General features: G+C 43.8%; 1 protein-coding gene across 1 annotated transcript in view; it reads left to right on the top strand.

Moving 5' to 3' along the window:
* Positions 1-18581, top strand: part of REC114 (REC114 meiotic recombination protein) — a 104258-nt gene that overhangs the window by 16510 nt on the left and 69167 nt on the right. Inside the window, exon 3 of the mRNA XM_075275849.1 lies at positions 675-764. Within this exon, the coding sequence (XP_075131950.1) occupies positions 675-764 (90 nt within the window). The remainder of the gene's footprint in view (positions 1-674; positions 765-18581) is intronic.

Below are 18581 nucleotides of genomic sequence, written 5' to 3'. Positions count from 1 at the left end.
GAATTGGTCATCAGGTGAAGGTCCAAGATGAGCGTGTCCAGTATTTACATATTTTTAGACACTCTCTAATTCTGCCCAGTTTTGTCTATGTCCCATACTAATGACAAACCCATGTGAACCAACATAGAAGTGAATGTCAACAATTGTATATAGCTAACTTTACATGTCCCATTCACATGAATATTATAACTCATGAGATTTAACCCAAACTGCTTTAGGACAGTCCATGATGCTGAGTTTCGCACTGATTCTAATGAGAAATTTTGATCCTTGTATACTCAAAATAAAATCCTTTTTTGGTTAGATTTATTGAGGGACACAGAACCTGTATCTTTTCTGCCTGATCCCAGTCATTGTGGCTACTGTTTTTTTTTTTTCCTTTTATATGTGATTCTCTTGCTCCACATCTTTTGTACATACCTGTTTAGTCTGGTGCCTGTGGGAGGAGTATAGGTTTCATAGGAGCCAACCTTTGTATGTATACTCATTGGGGTCAGTTTCCTATTCCCCTTGTGTGTCTATGTGAATCCAATGAAAGAGGGACTTTACAGTGAGTATAAAATTTCAGTTGCTCCCATGATGCCCTTTAATATCAAATGTATCATGCTTGTTAATGATCACATCTTCAATTTTGACATGTACAAAAGATCTTAATCTTTATCTTATCTTCTTAGATTTATGAATCAAATAAAGAATCTGGTATTATTACCCTGACAATATTAAGTACAGGTCATTTTCTCATCTACCAAGGATATACACTACTGGTAAGGTAGCACGTCTTCTCCTCTTCCTGCCTCATTTTTTTTATACTGCCTAAAAAATGACATTACCGGTAACTATCAGTATAAGCTAAATATGCATAACATAATAAAATATTTATTGTTAAGCAGCTTATGAAGCACAATAGAAATTGTTATGAAGTAGCCCAGTTATCTTAAATTCAGTCATTTTTGCATTTATTATCACAATTCTGTCACTGATAAGTATGTATTGAGGGAAGGTCTTTCATCACAGTATGCTGCCCTGTATAAAGACAGTATAAAGGCCTGTATAAAGGTTTTTATACTAATCAGTACATACACAGTATTGTGATTTTTCAGTTAATAGCTACTAAGATAAAATATAGCTGACATATGGTTAAGAATATCTTGTATTTATTTGGTGGGCTTCCGAAAATTTTCTCCATTTCATGCTGCCACTCCGTCAACAATGATTAGTGCCTAATATGTATCTGTCTTCATATGGTTGCCTGTTATTGACAGGTTGGAGGGAAAAAAGTGCTTTCCTATGATTATAATATGCTACTCTTATCGGGGACAGTATATTGTTATGACAGATAAGCATTGTAGGTTGAATAGGAATGATTAGTTCAAAAAAAAGGAAATTTTGGATCATGTAACATTCCACATAGCGTAACATAGTAAATTCAGAATTCATGTCACAACATGATGATTTCTCTGTCAAAACACTGGTTAAATATTCCCATTAAGTTTAAGGTATATTTTTGTATGCATGTCAGTTAGTGCTAGCATTTTAGTAACAAAGGTAGTCAGAGGGTTGTAATATAAAAGCATTGGTACTTGCACTATAATGGTTCTCTATGTAGGGGTATAGAAACTAGGGGGAAAAATGGTATATTCAGAGAAAAAGTAAAAATCTTACAGTAAAAAGCAAGTATAACACATATACAATACAACAAGCAGAATCAGTATTCCTGCATAATATAATATTGCATATTTGGAAGGTATATAAATGTAACAAAAGTTGCCAAATACTGTCAAATAATTCTCCCCTTTCAGACTGCAGCAGTTTCAGACCAAGCCAGGTTGCACATGGTGTGCTAACCACTGGCCATGAATGAACGCCATGGACAGCACATGGGCGACATACAGATTTAATCAAGGATTAGGAGCCGCAGAATCATGGACACAAAATCGGACAGGAAGATGACCTGTTCCATATTTTGTGGCCCAGACTGTCAGCCCACCCACAGAAATGAATGGGTCAGTGTGCTATCCAGGAAAAAAGGGGCTTAAGGCCTAACGTTTGCTGCAGTTTTTGGGTGCATGCACACTACGTAACGCCGGGCGTGTATGAGAGCCGTACACGCCGGCATTACGGCAGACTGCTGAACACTTCCCATTCACTTCAATGGGAGCGCTCGTAACAGCGGCGTTTACGAGCGCTCCCATTGAAGTGAATGGGAAGTGTTCGGCAGCCCTGCTGTAATGCCGGCGTGTACGGCTCTCATACACGCCCGGCGTTACGTAGTGTGCATGCACCCTTTTAAGCCAAAGTCAGGAGTAGCTTGGAAAATATAAAGGAATGTCTTCGATGTTTCTCTTTTGTTTAATTCACTCCTGACTTTAGCTAAAAAATCTGCAGCATTATCTGCAAAAAATAAAATGCTGTGCCTTCACAACATGGATCCGTAGTCATAAGTGGGTTTTCCAGAAGCAACAGAAATTATATTTTCAAAAATAAAATTAAAGATGGACGATTACTCATGTGATAAATTCCTCAGGACTCCCATGATCACCCAATGTCTTTGTTAATTTATCCTGCATTGGTGACATGTCATGTAACCAACTACTGACCATAGCAATGATGCTGGCTATTATGGTACAAGACCTCTAAGGCCAGTCATTGACTTCAGCGGTTATGTGGGTGTATGGTATCTTTCCCCTTAACGTCTTTTTGTTTCTACCAAGTTTCTAGGGGTATGGCTATCCCATGACCAATCATTGTTTCTAAGCATTTCCTCTTTCTCCTTTCCTTGGTAAAAGATTTAGAGGAGTGAGATTGTTCTATATTTGCATAATTTGTCATATCAATATTGTAGATGATCCTTTTCTGCCTTCTTTAATACCCACAAGCTAGTCTTATAAAAAAAAACAAAAAAAACCTCCTCTCTCTACTTGGCAGAACATACAAAAAGTTTATTTAAGTTTTTGTAGAGCAACACTGTCTAAGCAGAAAGACAAAAGGGTTTGTACATTACAACTGTATGTTCTACCATAGGGCAAATACATTCCAGGACCCTCAGCTTCTTCCTCAACTCTGCTCAAAAGCATTGGTCTCATATATTGTCCAGATGTATACCCAATTCCTCTTTTTGCCCTACACTTGACCAAATCTCTTACCTCTTGCTCAATCACCCAATCTCCCACCTGAGGCTCAGCCATTCAATGACTGTATGCACCTCTGTGTTGCATCATGGGTTTACGCTCACATGATTTCACCGATGTACAAGGCAATGCATGACAACACCTCCCAGGGTGCTGACTTTGGCAGCCTGAAAGAAGTAGATGGCTCAGCAGTTCTCTAAATCACAGTATAACTTCAGTCTCTTCACCTAGCTCATAAAGCTGGAGATGGTGTTAAAGAAATGTTACCAACTCTAGTTTCAGAATAAAATGATTAAATATTTTCAGATGAACTGTCATCACATCTGAGAAGCCCAATGACATACTTCATCTGATAAATAGTGTCACCATGAGCATGGGCCTTTTAGTGTTGAGGTAAATTAGCATATACTAGCAAAGTGAGCAGTAAACCTGTGGTTCCCCTGGGGGCAGGGTCTCTGTGTGCCAAGTATCAAGCAGTATTATCACCCTTTTGGCTAGTATACTATAATTTTCATCAACATTACAATTGCTTATCTCTTTAGAAAGGCTGAGCAGATTTGGATAAACAGTAACCAAAGTGCTCATGGTGTCATATCGCTTATTAGATGGCCTTTTAAATTATTTTATACAATTACCAATATTCTATGTTTAATTAGCTGCATAGTTTTGTTGCATATTTACTGTCACAGGAATTCAGTCACTAGCATTTTTTATGAATTAGAGGAGCTTTATTTTGTCTGTTTGATCATGGCTGCCAGCCAAATATGAAGGGGTCAGAATCAGTCTGGGGATAAATAGACGAGTGGTTTAGCCACCGACTCGGTAACTTTGATAGAGAGATCACCACCTCCCATTAAATTATCCACATTTGCAGTTCCAGAGTAAGTGTGACTTACCGGTTTTTATAAATCAGACTACTCGTACTTCAACAGTCCACTTCCATTCTTCCATTTATTTATTTCTAGCTATCTTAATTAGTTCATAGAGAGGAGGACTACAGTATCACTTGAACTCAATAACCATTCCCATTGCAGTTGAACTAAAAAAAAGAAAAACATTCTGTCAAAATCTGCATTCTTAACCCTTTCCCTACATCCACTGTAATAGTATAGCGGATGCTTGGTCGTTGAAGTTGAAGCAGCCACAATAGCCACCAGGTCTTCACTGTACAGCAAGAACCTGGAGCTAATGCCCATAATCAGAATTCAGATCACGAGTCCCCACTGACCCTGTACTTTTTATCGGTGAAGGACTGCTCCTGCCAGCCATCCTTTTCCCATGACAGGCCTGTGATAGGAATATAGCTATTGAGGCTGGTACCACAAAAACAAACTCAGAATCACTTTGATAGATAAATGTATTATAAAGCTATTTTAAGTGCATCATGCCCAATTTGATAGCTCTGTTATACAAGTCAAAATTGTTGCAGCAATTGCTGTCACATTAGCTGTTGGCCAATAGATTTTCCTTCTGACCTCCTAACATGCATGAACACTTGGTATGTGCCTTCAATAGCAAGACTAAAGGAAGCCAAGGAAACAAAAGGTTGGGCATGTTAAGTTTCAACATGCTTGATCCTTCTTTTCCTTGACATCTGCCGTTGGGAGGCATGTCAGAACACAATATTACATAGTTGGTTGTTCCCAATTAAATTGGTTGGTTCAGCTGATATTTATCTAATATTTATGGCCATCTTTAGGGAATGATTATGTAACAGATGGGTACATTATTCTAACTAATGCTCACTTTACACATTTTTAAGAAGTGGACATCAGTGTGATACAGAACAGTGTAGACATATGAATTAGGAAACCTTCAGATATACTGGAAGATTAGGATGCACACATTGTAATAAAAGAAGCTTAAAAATTCATTTTGCCTTCAAATCCTCTCTTCATCTGAGATGGAGGCTCTGATTGCAATTGTACTGCCTGTACATTTCATCTACTAAAGAGTTTATTAAGCTACTTGATGTCCAATCTCTTTATCAATTATAACGTAGTAAATCAGCATGCGCCATAGTTACATACATATATTGTACTGTAATTAGCACTTAGTTACCATGTAGTATAACCATAGTAAAGTTTAGTGCTCCTTCTATTCACTGTTTCAAGATGTTTTCCATATTTTGATGCCTTGCTGTTTTTTTTCTCCATGATCTTATTGCTGCAGCAGGTAATGTTACTACTGTTTTTAAATTGCTTGGTGAATTTTCTGCTGATGAGACCATGGCTATTTCCTTTTTACTATGTTTTGTAGTATCATTATACACATTTTTTAATGAAAATTACACAAATGTGTTAGAAGCACAGAGAAATGGATTGGATCACGCACATTATGCTGTTTGAATATGAGGCTTTTTTTACAGTAGTTTTTGCCATTTTTTCATGGAAAAAGCCATGCTGACAAATATAACTTTAAAGAGATTCTATCATCAGAATCCCATTTAAAACTAAACCCACATCGGAATAGCTTTAAGAAAGGCTATTCTTCCTCTACCTTTAGATGTCTTCTCTGCGCCACCATTCCTTAGATATCCTGTTTTTTGTCCATATGCTAATTAGTTTTCTCACAGCACTGGGGGCAGTCCTCAGCGCTTAAAAGCACTTTTTTTAAAGCTATTCCGACGTGGGTTTAGCTTAAAATGGTATTCTAATAATAGAATCCCTTTAAAGGGGCTCTATCATTATATTTTTGGGTGTTAAGATAAGGATATGCCTAAATAGCCCTTAAAAAGGCTATTCAGATGCTGCTAATAGTTTTTAAAAAGACCCCCCCCCCCCCCGGTTTTGTTAATTACTGTTGAAATAGATATGCAAATCAGTCCCTCTGTGCACGGTGGGTGTTCCATGCACCCCCCCAGTGTCATACCTTATGGACGCCCACCACTCTTGCTTGTGCTGCAAAACTCCTCCTCCTCCTTATTCACCGCTTCCATCTTCGTTTGTCTTCCCGGCGGCTTGCATTGAAATCTCACGCATGCGCAGTAGCGCTCCCTCCGGAGCGCTACTGTGCATGTTCCAGCGCCATTTTCCTTTAGATAACATTGCGAGCAGACTGCACATGCGCAGTATGCTCGAGTAGTTCTCAGGGGAACTCAGTAGCGCAGACCATAATATTTTGGTCTGTTCTGCGCCCATGCGGAAGGCACAGCTGACATCCCAGCAGATAGATTGCACTCCAAGGAGCAGATTGGTGTAAGTCCAGACTGCGTTAAATGTCTGCTGTTCTGTCATGCATGCACAAGACCCCATCTTGCAGGACGGTGATGACATTGCTGCGGCTGTGGCCCGGCGGTTTGTATTGAAATCTCCAGTGCAATTTTCCTTTAGACAACATTGCGAGTGTACTGCGTATGCATATTTCAATACAAACAGCCGGGAAGACAGACGTTGGAGGCAGTGAATAAGAAGGAGGAGTTTTGCAGCACAAGCAAGAGTGATGGGCGTCCTTAAGGTATGACGCTGGAGGGTGCACGGAACGCCCACCGTGCACAGAGGGACTGATTTGCATATCTATTTCAACGGTAATTAACAAAAATGGGGGGGGAGGGTCTTTTTAAAAACGATTAGCAGCACTTGAATAGCCTTTCGTTTTTAAAGGCTATTCAGGCATATCTTTATCTCAAAATCCAAAAATCTAATGATAGAGCCCCTTTAAGGAGAATGTTTCACCACTGTCAGCAAGTCCAGCTCTTTACATAATCTTATAGGCTCCACTGATTCTGGCACAGTTGAAGCTTTTTCTCTAGGTTCCACCATACCTGAACAATCACTGTTGTTACTTTTGGTGTTTGACATGCTATCTAGGATCTGTACTATCAGGAGGGTGGTATCAAACAAGGGGTGCAGGGGGCAGAAAAGGGGTGTGATTCTGAGCTCTGACACTGGCTGCCTCTGAGCTTTGAATCCCCCCCTTCCCCGATTGACACCACCCTTCTGCTTGAAAAGCACATCAGGCATCAAAACTAACTGCTCTACTTACTCGGAATTGGTGAGGGCTAGAGAAAAAAATCCAACTGTGCTGTAATCATTGGAGAGGTGCCTATTAACAGCACAAACACTTGAATAGGTGGAGAAAGATCCTCTTTAAGGTCTGTAGTGAACTATTTAAAAGTCATTTATACAGGATTTTAATTTGTGAGTTTTTGAGTACTTGTTTTTTTTCTACAAATGTAGCACACTCTAGGTGTGACATTTTCAGTTGGTTTATGATATAGGTTTTCATAAACACTAGTAAGTCGCATGTTTAACTGCTGTTGAGAATATACATCTGATGGTGGCTGTTTATCTTTGCAAGGATGTAACTGTATGTTCTTAGAGCTAGCAGCTGCACAAGATCAGGCAGAACCAGAAGCCGTCAGAAAGTGGTCAGTGACAGCCAGGCTCCAAAAAGAGAGGGCAGGGACAGTTTATTACTTTGTGCTATTAAATTAAAAAAAAAAACTGGAAAAATATGAAAACCAGACAAATTTATTCAACTTTAAAAAAAAACAAAAAACATTTCCCCCAATATTACAAAAATGAAAGAAATGTAAAAAAAAATGTTACGCTTGAATGACCCATGATGAAAAATATATCATCATTACTTCTATTGTAGAAGAGGTTCAGCAATGTAAAAGTATAATTCATAAATAAAATCAAGGAGTTTGCACTATGCACATTGGTGTGGGGCAGCAGCTGCAGGATCGGAATACACAAGATTTGTTAGTTGTCTGTTACCATGGAGACATTTAGGCCTGTATCAGATCTGTTAAGGGGGCGTTCACACTTGTGTTGGTGTCCGACTGCTAGTGTCCAATGCTAATGTCCGCGCAAGATTTTAGCATCGGACACTAGCTGTGTCTGTTACATGTAGGATTTAGCTGCCCACTTGAAAAATTGGAGATCTTTGTAAACGGACACTTAAGGACACCCACGGACAGTGTCTGATGCAAAAAATTTTCGCGGACATTAGCATCGGACACTAGCTGTCGGACACCGACGCTAGTGTGAACCCAGCTTAAGAGACAAAAACAGTTTTTTCTCTTAAGACGGTCTTCAAATTTGCCTTTTCTTTTTTTTAACTGTAATTTTTATTGAAAATTTTTTGAACATTAACAAAAACAAGAAAAAGAGGGGAAAAAGGTATGTTCAGGTGCTTATGGCAGTCAGTGGATAGTAAAAAACCAGCAACAAAACAAACTTTCATTGTCATTAAAGATTCAATATAACAGCTGGGAACAATCAACAATATGTACTTGTAACATAATGGACAGTTATTTACAGCAGCAGCCCCCAACTTTTTTTGCCCCAAGGAACTGTTTCAGTGAAGACCGTTTTAGGTTGAGGCCCCATGTTGCGAAAATGCAGCTTTTTTGGTTGCAGATTTTGTTGCGTTTTTTTGAGCCAAAGCCAAGAATGGCTATGAGAGGAATGCAAGATATATAAAAAGTACTTATACTTCTCCCTTCTGCTCAAACGACTTCTGGATTTGGCTCGAAAAAATGCAACAAAATCTGCAACAAAAAAGCTGCGTTTCCGCAACGTGGGTCTTTAGCCTTACTGTTGCCTGGCAAGGGGGTGGGGTTATGGTGGGATTTGGGTTGCAGGGCCACGGCACTTGTAATCTTGTCCCCCTCCATGAGTACTAGCCTCCTCGCATAAGTACTGCTATTACTTGTGTAGGACCACTATTACTGTAATAGTGCCCTAATAGCACCCCACACAGGTAATGGTTCCCTCCCCCACATAAGTAATGCTATTACTTATTTGGGCCACTGTTACTGTAATAGTGCACTAATAGCACCCCCCTTCCCCACACAAACACACAGGCAATAGTTCCCTTCCACACATATGTAATGCTATTATCTGTGGGGGAAGCTATTACAATAATCGTGGCCTAATAGTGTTCCCCACATAAGTAATATTGTTACCTGTGGGGGGAACTATTACTGTAGTAGTGAGCTGATAACACCCCCCATAGGTAATAGTCTCCCTCCCCACATACCATTCAATATTCTGTTGCTCTGTATAGCTATATTGTACTTACAGAGCAGTGATGGAGTGAGCGGGGCCTCCTCTTGCACACAGCTTGTGCGCACCTTCTATTTTCTTACCACTGGAAACATAGAATAGGTGTTAAGGTTCCGTGCGGGACCTCCTCTTGCACACAGCCTGTGCGTATCTTCTACTTTCTTCCTCAAACCTTAACCCTCTATTCTATGGTACCATTGGGAAGAAAATAGAAGATGTGCACAGGCTATGTGCAAGAGGAGATAATGCCCACCCAGGGGTGTAACTTGAGGGGTGCAGAGGGTACAGCTGTATCAGGGCCCAGGAGCCCTAAGAGGCCCATGAGCACTGGCATCAGTATTCAGATAACCACACTAAGGTTGATTAAACTCCTTACCACCCATAACCATCACTATCAACAATTCACAAACTACTGCATCGGGGAGCACAAGACTTTAATTATGCCACCCACCCCATCACTGCTCTGTAAGTACAATAATTGTTCATTTCACAGCACAGGAGACGGTCGCTTATTGGAACCTGTGGCCCAGTACCAGGTGATCCATGTCCCGGTACCGGCCACTGCCTGTTGTTTGGGTCCTCTGGTTTACAGTACATTATTTAATTAAAATGTGCAAGAGTTTCTTTAGATTCCTAATTTTGTAAAAAAACATAACTTTTATGCTATTTTTTTTAATATGTAACTATGTGCTGTCATAGGTGGTGGTTTGCAATGTATTACTACTACTGTCTTTTCATTACACCCCTCCCTTTTTTAATCTGCAATATCTTACTCCCAGGAAAACCACTAGATTGGTGTATAAGGATGAGAAGATACAGTTCTAGAATGCGCTGTGGTACAGTTTTATCTGGGACACTTGTATCCCATTATGTCCCTCATTTTAATTCCTTTCTATGAATTAATGGCAGTGCATTTGGAGATTTAAGCCTTATTTTCTGGTTTGGAGATGGACTTTAAAATGGGTTCAGTATTAAAAAAAAAATCACATTACAGACTCCATTTGAAAATGCTTTAGTTGTGCAACAGACCATCTGCTTAGAAAAAAAGCAGATTAATGTTGACATGCCTTAGTGTTATAAAAAAGGAATATTTTTCTATAACTTCTCATTTTTATTCTCACATAATATAGGAACTCATATAATGCAGGATAAGTTAGAATAGCAATAAAAAAGTTGATACATGTAAAAAATACCATGTACAACTAGTAACAGTCCAGTAACTATTCACTTTCAGGGCCTAAAGACAATATAACATGAGGAAGGATGGGCTAAATAAAATAAAACAAACATTACTTATATCATCAGTCCCACTCCTTTGATGTCATTCTCTAATTCCTGGTCCCTCTTAACATTCAGGAAATGACCACTCACTGGCGACAGTATGGGAAGTGTTGAAATAGCAGGGAATAGGGAATCAATGAGGTGCGTAATGCTTGTTTATTTATTTTTAATTTTTACTTATTCTTTCCTCAATCATTTATCCCTCTAGGCAACCCCTTTAAGGTCTACTATATTAGAACTATAGGTGAACCAAATGGCAATGAGCGTTGGAGGCCAAGCCTTGTGTGGAAAATTAAACCCTCAAAGCAGTCCCAATCTTCAACAAGTCAAAGTATGGCATTTTGCCTGTTGAAGCATGGACTACACAGTGCCTCTGAAGGAGCCTTGGGTTATCTGGCCCTGAGATGTTAGCAGATCCACTTCCTTAGGAAAGTTCATATCAGATTGGCAGTTGTTCAAAACCTCGGACCCCAACAGATGAGTTGTTTGAAGAGACCACAGTGTAAAAACCAAGAACAGTACCGTACATTGGGTAGGGGCTATGCTTGGTATTGCAGCTCAGACCCATTCACTTGAGCGAATGCTATCCACACCTTTATAGGAAAATACGTGCAGCAGATATACTGGGTTTTCCAAAACTGTTGCGGTTTTGAAAATTGCAGCATGTCAATTATACCTACAGAAACAACAGCAGTTTCCCTATAGGTATAATTGAAGCAGAAAGTCGGCAGAGGAAAATTGTGGACTTTCTGTGAAAGTGCTGTGGGAAAAAAACGTAACTTTTTGATGATATGCTAATTTATTGAGATGCAGTGGTTTGCTAAAGTATTCATACCCCTTGAATTTTTCACATTTTGTCACCTTACAACCACAAACTACCACAAAGTAGCAGATAATTGTGAAGTGAAATGAAAATGATACATTTTCAAAATTTTAATCAAATATAAATCTGAAAAGTGTGATGTGTAAAAATATTCAGCCTCTTAAATTCTGATACCGCTAAATAAAATCCAGGGCAATCACTTGCCTTCAGAAGTCACTTAATTAGTTAAAAGAGTCCAGCTGTGTGTATTTCAGTCTCAGTATAAATATTCCTGCTCTGAGAAGGCCTCAGTGGTTTGTTAGAGAACACTAGTGAACAAACAGCATCATGAAGACCAAGAAACTCACCAGAAAGCTCAGATATAAAGTTCTGGAGAAGTTTAAAGCAGGATTAGGTTATAAAAACATATCCCAAGCTTTGAACATCCGAAGGAGCACTGTTCAATCCATCATCCAAAAATGAAAAAACTATTCTACAGCTGCAAACCTTCCAAGACATGGCTGTCCACCTGAACTGACAGATCGAGGAAGGATGAGGTCACTCTGGATGAGCTGCAGAAAAGCGCAGCTAAGGTAGGAGAATCTGTCTGGCCTAAATGCAAAGCGCAATTTGTGGCAGAAAAGTAACACTGTTCACCCCCATAAACACACCATCCCCACTGTGAAACAGTTAATTGTGGTAACAGTTGAGCGGAAGATTCATGGAATTAAATACAGGTTAATCCTGGAAGAAAACCTGTTGGAGGCTGCAAAAGACTTGAGACTGGGAAGGAGATTCGCCTTCCATCAAGACAATGTGTTAGGATTCTGCCTTGTGTACTGGAATCAGGTGCCCTGAAGCAAGATGGTGGGAAGGGCTTCGTTGAACTAAGTTTCCTGTTTCCTGCAGCTGGGCTGGACCCCTGGTCACATGCCTCTGGTCACATGCCTTTTAAGGGGCGTGGTATCTTCTGCACATTGCTTGTGTATTCTGTTGGAGTTCCCTCTGACTGACCTCAAGCTCCTGGAGCTGGCTTTATCCCGCTGGTTCCCCAATCCTGCTGGGTCTTGCAGTCCTCCTCAAGATCATCTCTACTTGCTGCTCTACCCCTGCTGGGCTCCCTGACTCAGTCACCTGACTACTCATTCTTTGGCTTAGCTGCTGCACCTGGCGACTCCGCTGCCCGCACGGAAGTGCGAAAGGTCTGCGCCTGCTGTCGCTGAAGACTCCGGTGCCTATTCGTCCACCTGGTCCGCTCTCCGGGATTCCCGTCCACCGACAGACTCTATCCGCCCTGACATCCATTTGACCTCTGCCTGGTTACGCACCGCCTTCCCGCTCTCAGCTGGCCCTTACTGTCTGCTTGTCTATCCTGTGTCAGATTTGCAATAAAGGATTGAAACCGGACCACTGGCCTCCTGCGTATCCACTCATATCGTGACAGGATACACAAGCCATCATGGAGGTCGTCACACTTCAGTCCTTAGACGCTCGCCTGAAACAGGTGAACAGTCTCACGCAGACGCTGGCTACGGAGGTCCAGGACATCAAGAAGCGCCTGGCTCTCCTGGAGGTACAGGTCAACCAAAATGCGCAGCAGATTGGAACTGCTTTACAGGACTTAAGCGCTCGTACTCAGACGTTGGAACATCACATTTCCAGTGGCCCCACTACGCCTCCAGCACCAATTTCGCCTAAGTTGCCCCCGTTTTGCTTTAGCGGCGACCGGGACAAGTTCAGGGGCTTCATCAATCAATGCCATTTATATTTTGGCACTCATGAAGCACAATTTCCCACAGATCGCTCTAAGGTGCTGTGCATAATAATGTTACTAACCCACAAGGCCATCGCTTGGGCTAACCCCCTTATTGAGACAAACGACGATCGACTCAACAACTTTGATGAGTTTGTAGCCGCCATGACACAGATGTTTGATGACCCCCACCGGAGGGCTACGGCAGAAACCACCTTATTGGCGCTCAAACAGGGTAGACGTCCAGTTATCGATTATGTCATGGAGTTCCGGAGATGGGCGGTGGATACCACGTGGGACGCCAATGCCCAACTTCCGTTGTTCCGTAAGGGCTTATCAGGAGCTATGAAAGATGAACTGGCCCGGGCCGAGGCTCCCGACACTTTGGATGACTTCATTAATCATTGTGTCCGGATTGACGCCCGGATGTCGGAGCGCCGGCTGGAGAGATGGAAGGCTCTAAATCGCAGCAGTGACCCATCCTCATGGGGTTTCCCAAGGGAGGTTACAAGCAAGCCTTCCCAGCGGCCGGAGGCCGAACCCATGATGGTCGACTCCTTGCAGCATCGCGAGAGGAATGACCGCCGAGAGCACCGGCTGCGGGAGAAACTTTGTCTGTACTGCGGTGATCCCAGTCACATGTTATTGAACTGTCCCATACGACCTCCTAAGATGGTAGCCGCGGTAGCTGATCACGAGTTATCAGATGAGGAGTCTGTCAGTTCAGATCAGAATCTACCATTAAACGCAATTATTCAGACTGTTTCCTCTATGCTGCCTCCTCCTCGGCTCGGGAACAAGAGAACGCATTGCCTTGTGTCTGTCCATATTAAGAAGGGATCTGACTGGTTGGAGACATCGGCCATGATTGATTCCGGGGCCAGTGGAAATTTCATGGACTCCACATTTGCCGCTCAGAATAAGATCGGGATCAAGAAAAGACAGGCTCCTGTATTAATGGAGACGGTAGATGGTTCCCCCCTAGCTTCGGGTCCAGTGGATCTAGAAACAGAACCTTTACAGATCTACATCCCACCGGAACATAAGGAGACGCTGTCCTTCATGTTGATTACATCTCCTCACTTCCCCATCATTTTTGGGCTCCCCTGGCTTCAGGCACATAATCCCTCAATTAACTGGGGAACAGGGCAGGTGACCTTTCCAACGCTGCCCCTAGTGAATGCAGCAGCTACTGAGGTACCGGCTGCCGAGTTAAATACTGCTGGTGTTCTCCCCCCGGAGTATGCGGACTTCGCAGATGTCTGTGATAAGACCAGGGCAGACTCTCTGCCTCCACATCGGCCGTATGACTGCCCCATTGAATTGCTACCTGGAGCGGCTATTCCATTTGGACATATTTACCCGCTTGCGGGGCCGGAATTAGAGGCCTTGAAAGTGTACATCGAGGAGAATTTGGGCAAGGGATTCATCCGTCCTTCCTCGTCCCCGGCTGGGGCCCCGATATTTTTGTCAAGAAGAAGGACGGGTCCTTAAGACCGTGCATTGATTACAGAGACCTTAATAAGGTGACGGTACGTAACCGATATCCGTTACCCCTGATTCCCGAACTTCTAGAGAGGGTCCGCCATGCCAAGATCTTTACCAAACTAGATCTCCGGGGGGCTTACAATTTGCTACGCATCCGACCGGGGGATGAATGGAAGACCGCATTTCGCTCCCGCTATGGGCACTTTGAGTATTTAGTAATGCCATTCGGACTATGTAACGCGCCGGCCACATTTCAGCATTTGGCCAATGACATTTTTCGAGACTTACTGGACCGTTTCGTCATCATCTACCTGGACGATATCCTGATTTTTTCTGATTCCATTGCCGATCATCAGGAGCATGTCAAGACGATCTTGAGGCGCCTCCGGGAGAACAAGTTGTATATTAAATTGGAGAAATGTGACTTCCACACGACTAAAGTTCAATTCCTGGGCTATATCCTTTCACCTCAAGGTATTAGCATGGACGATAGCAAGGTCCAAGCTGTGCTCAACTGGCCGGTTCCCAAATCCATCAAGGAGATTCAGCGGTTCATTGGCTTTGCCAATTTCTATAGACACTTTATTAAGAACTTTTCGGAAATTGTGGCCCCTATCACTAAACTGACAAGAAGAGCAGCATCTTTTAGCTGGACTCCACAAGCCCAGGAGGCCTTTGACAGACTTAAGGACAAGTTCACATCGGCACCAGTATTGGTACACCCTGACCCGGCTCGCCCTTTCATAGTCGAGGTGGATGCCTCCGATTCAGCTGTCGGAGCCATACTGTCCCAGAGGGTCGGGGAGAAGGAGTTGTTGCATCCCTGTGCTTTCTACTCCCGGCAACTTTCTGCGGCGGAACAGAATTATGATGTCGGGAATAAAGAACTGTTAGCTATCATTTCGGCCTTTAAGGAGTGGAGGCACCTTCTGCAAGGGACCTCTCAGCAGATTATTGTGTTAACAGACCACCGGAATTTAGAATTTGTGCGGTCCGCCAGGTGTTTGTCTCCCCGGCAGGCGCGGTGGAGCTTATTTTTGACTCGTTTTAATTTCTTGATTTCTTACAGGCCAGGCTCGCGGAACGGGAAGGTGGATGCCTTGTCCCGTATGTTTGCAGAGGGAGCCACAGCAGAGGTCCCTACGAGGACGATTGTTCCAGATTCTAATTTCGTGGCGGTGTTGCAAGATCGGGACCTGTTGAACAACATTAAGGAGGCATAAGAGACGGACCCCTTCCTTGCTCAGCCATCTACGGACGTGTCATTAAGGTTCAAGAACCACGTATGGATGGTGGGGCAGCGCCTGTATGTTCCAGAAGGGGCACGCTTGAAGGTCTTGAAATTTCTTCATGATTCCAGGTTGGCCGGGCATACGGGAACTCAGAAGACGCAAGAGCTGGTCGGGCGATTCTTCTGGTGGCCGGAACTCCTAGGGGACGTTAAGAAGTATGTCCAATCCTGTGAAGTGTGTGCCAGGAACAAGGTGCCACGATCCGCACCTACGGGCCTTCTACAACCCCTGCCGGTCCCTTCACGTCCTTGGGGGTCTATATCTATGGACTTCATTGTGGAGCTTCCAGTTTCCAAGGGGAGGAACACGATCCTCGTGGTGGTGGACCGTCTGACGAAGGCGGCACATTTCATTCCTTGCACAGCGCTACCATCAGCCAAAGAGACAGCGGATTTAGTTGTAGAAAACGTGTTTCGCCTGCATGGAGTCCCGGACGACATAATTTCTGATCGGGGGGTCCAGTTCACCGCAAGGTTCTGGCGGGTTTCTGTGCAGCTCTTGGAATTCAGGTACAACTATCTTCTGCCTTCTACCCGCAGACCAACGGACAGACAGAACGGACGAACCAGACGTTGGAGCAGTACTTACGTTGTTATATTTCACAGCTGCAAGATGACTGGGTCCAGCTACTACTTTTAGCAGAGTTCTGTTATAACAATACACAGAGTTCTTCCACGAAGATGTCGCCATTTTATGCGAACTTGGGATATCATCCAAAGGTCGTGCCGAGACTGACTGTGGATGGTCCGGTTCCCGCTGTTTCGGAGAGGGTGGCTACATTGCAGCAGGAGCTGGAGGTCCTGAAACAAACACTGTTTGCAGCCCAGGAACATTACAAGAGAGCAGCAGATCGACACCGGCGATCGGCCCCGACGTTCAAGGTGGGCGATGCGGTTTAGCTTTCCACCAAGAACTTAAAACTCAAAGTCCCATCGAGGAAGTTGGCTCAAAAATTCATGGGTCCCTACAGGGTCGTGGCTCTAGTGGGTGCGGCGGCTTGTCGATTACGGCTACCGAAGACCATGAAGATTCATCCGGTATTCCACGTTTCCTTACTGAAGACCGTAGTTCCGAATCCTTTTCCTGGACGTATACCTGCTCCACCGGGTCCGGTCGAAGTGGAGGGCCAGGAGCACTTTCTGGTAGAGAAGATCGTGGATTCCAGAATATTTCGAAACAGGCTGCAGTATTTGATCAAGTGGCAAGGATACCCGTCTGAAGACAACTCCTGGGAGCCACCAGCCAACATCAACGCCCCTCGTCTGATTGCTCAGTTCCATCAGAGGTACCCTAGGAAGCCAGGTCCTGGGCCGTCCAGAGGCCGTCCTTAGGGTAGGAGTACTGTTAGGATTCTGCCTTGTGTACTGGAATCAGGTGCCCTGAAGCAAGATGGTGGGAAGGGCTTCGTTGAACTAAGTTTCCTGTTTCCTGCAGCTGGGCTGGACCCCTGGTCACATGCCTCTGGTCACATGCCTTTTAAGGGGCGTGGTATCTTCTGCACATTGCTTGTGTATTCTGTTGGAGTTCCCTCTGACTGACCTCAAGCTCCTGGAGCTGGCTTTATCCCGCTGGTTCCCCAATCCTGCTGGGTCTTGCAGTCCTCCTCAAGATCATCTCTACTTGCTGCTCTACCCCTGCTGGGCTCCATGACTCAGTCACCTGACTACTCATTCTTCGGCTTAGCTGCTGCACCTGGCGACTCCGCTGCCCGCACGGAAGTGCGAAAGGTCTGCGCCTGCTGTCGCTGAAGACTCCGGTGCCTATTCGTCCACCTGGTCCACTCTCCGGGATTCCCGTCCACCGACAGACTCTATCCGCCCTGACATCCATTTGACCTCTGCCTGGTTACGCACCGCCTTCCCGCTCTCAGCTGGCCCTTACTGTCTGCTTGTCTATCCTGTGTCAGATTTGCAATAAAGGATTGAAACCGGACCACTGGCCTCCTGCGTATCCACTCATATCGTGACACAATGAGCTAAAGCAGGGGTAGGGAACCTTCGGCTCTCCAGGTGCTGTGAAACTACAACTCCCAGCATGCTCCATTCACTTCCATAGGAGTTCCAAGAACAGCAGAGCAAGTATGCATGCTGGGAGTTGTAGTTTTGCAACAGCTGGAGAGCCGTACGTTCCCTACCCCTGAGCTAAAACATAGACCTAAATCCCATTGAGCATCTGTGGCAAGACGTGGAAATTGCTGTTCACTCACTCTCTCCATCCAATTTGGCTGAGTTTGAGCTATTTTGCAATTTCAAAATTTGCACAAAGCTGGTAGAGACATACCACAAAAGATTTGCAGCTGTAATTTCAGCAAAAGTGGATCTACAAAGTATTGATATACGGGGGCTGAAGACTTTTGCATGTCACACTTTAAAATTTAAAAAAACATGTATTATTTTCATTCCATATTCACATACTCACCAGTCTTCGTTGCTGTAAAATCTTCTGTCTTCCTGCTGCGTTGCGTCATTGGTGAGCGGGGTTACATATGCAAAGCCAGCGGTGAGATGCCGCTGGCCCTGCGTGCACGCTCATAGATGGTGAGACCAGTCTAGCCTTCACAATGTGAATACAGACCCGGCATCCGCTGTAATAGAGAGGCGGATGCCGGGGAGGGTTAGACACCGGCACAGGTGCCTGCAACATCGATATGCTATGCTATGCGCCTTTAGGGCCATGTATGTGGTTTTATGGCTAACGCTGGATTCACACGCTGGGAATCCGTTATCAGGTTTCCGTCTTCTGCATGCAGAAGACGGAAACCTGTCATGCCGAGTCTGGCCATGAGGGCCCGAGAGCGTTTTATGCTCTCCACGGCGAAACCTC

Source organism: Leptodactylus fuscus, chromosome 5 (genome assembly GCF_031893055.1).
Source record: "Leptodactylus fuscus isolate aLepFus1 chromosome 5, aLepFus1.hap2, whole genome shotgun sequence".
Classification (NCBI taxonomy): domain Eukaryota; kingdom Metazoa; phylum Chordata; class Amphibia; order Anura; family Leptodactylidae; genus Leptodactylus; species Leptodactylus fuscus.
Note: the sequence above shows the minus strand (reverse complement) of the source record. Positions and strands in the feature narration are given on the sequence as shown.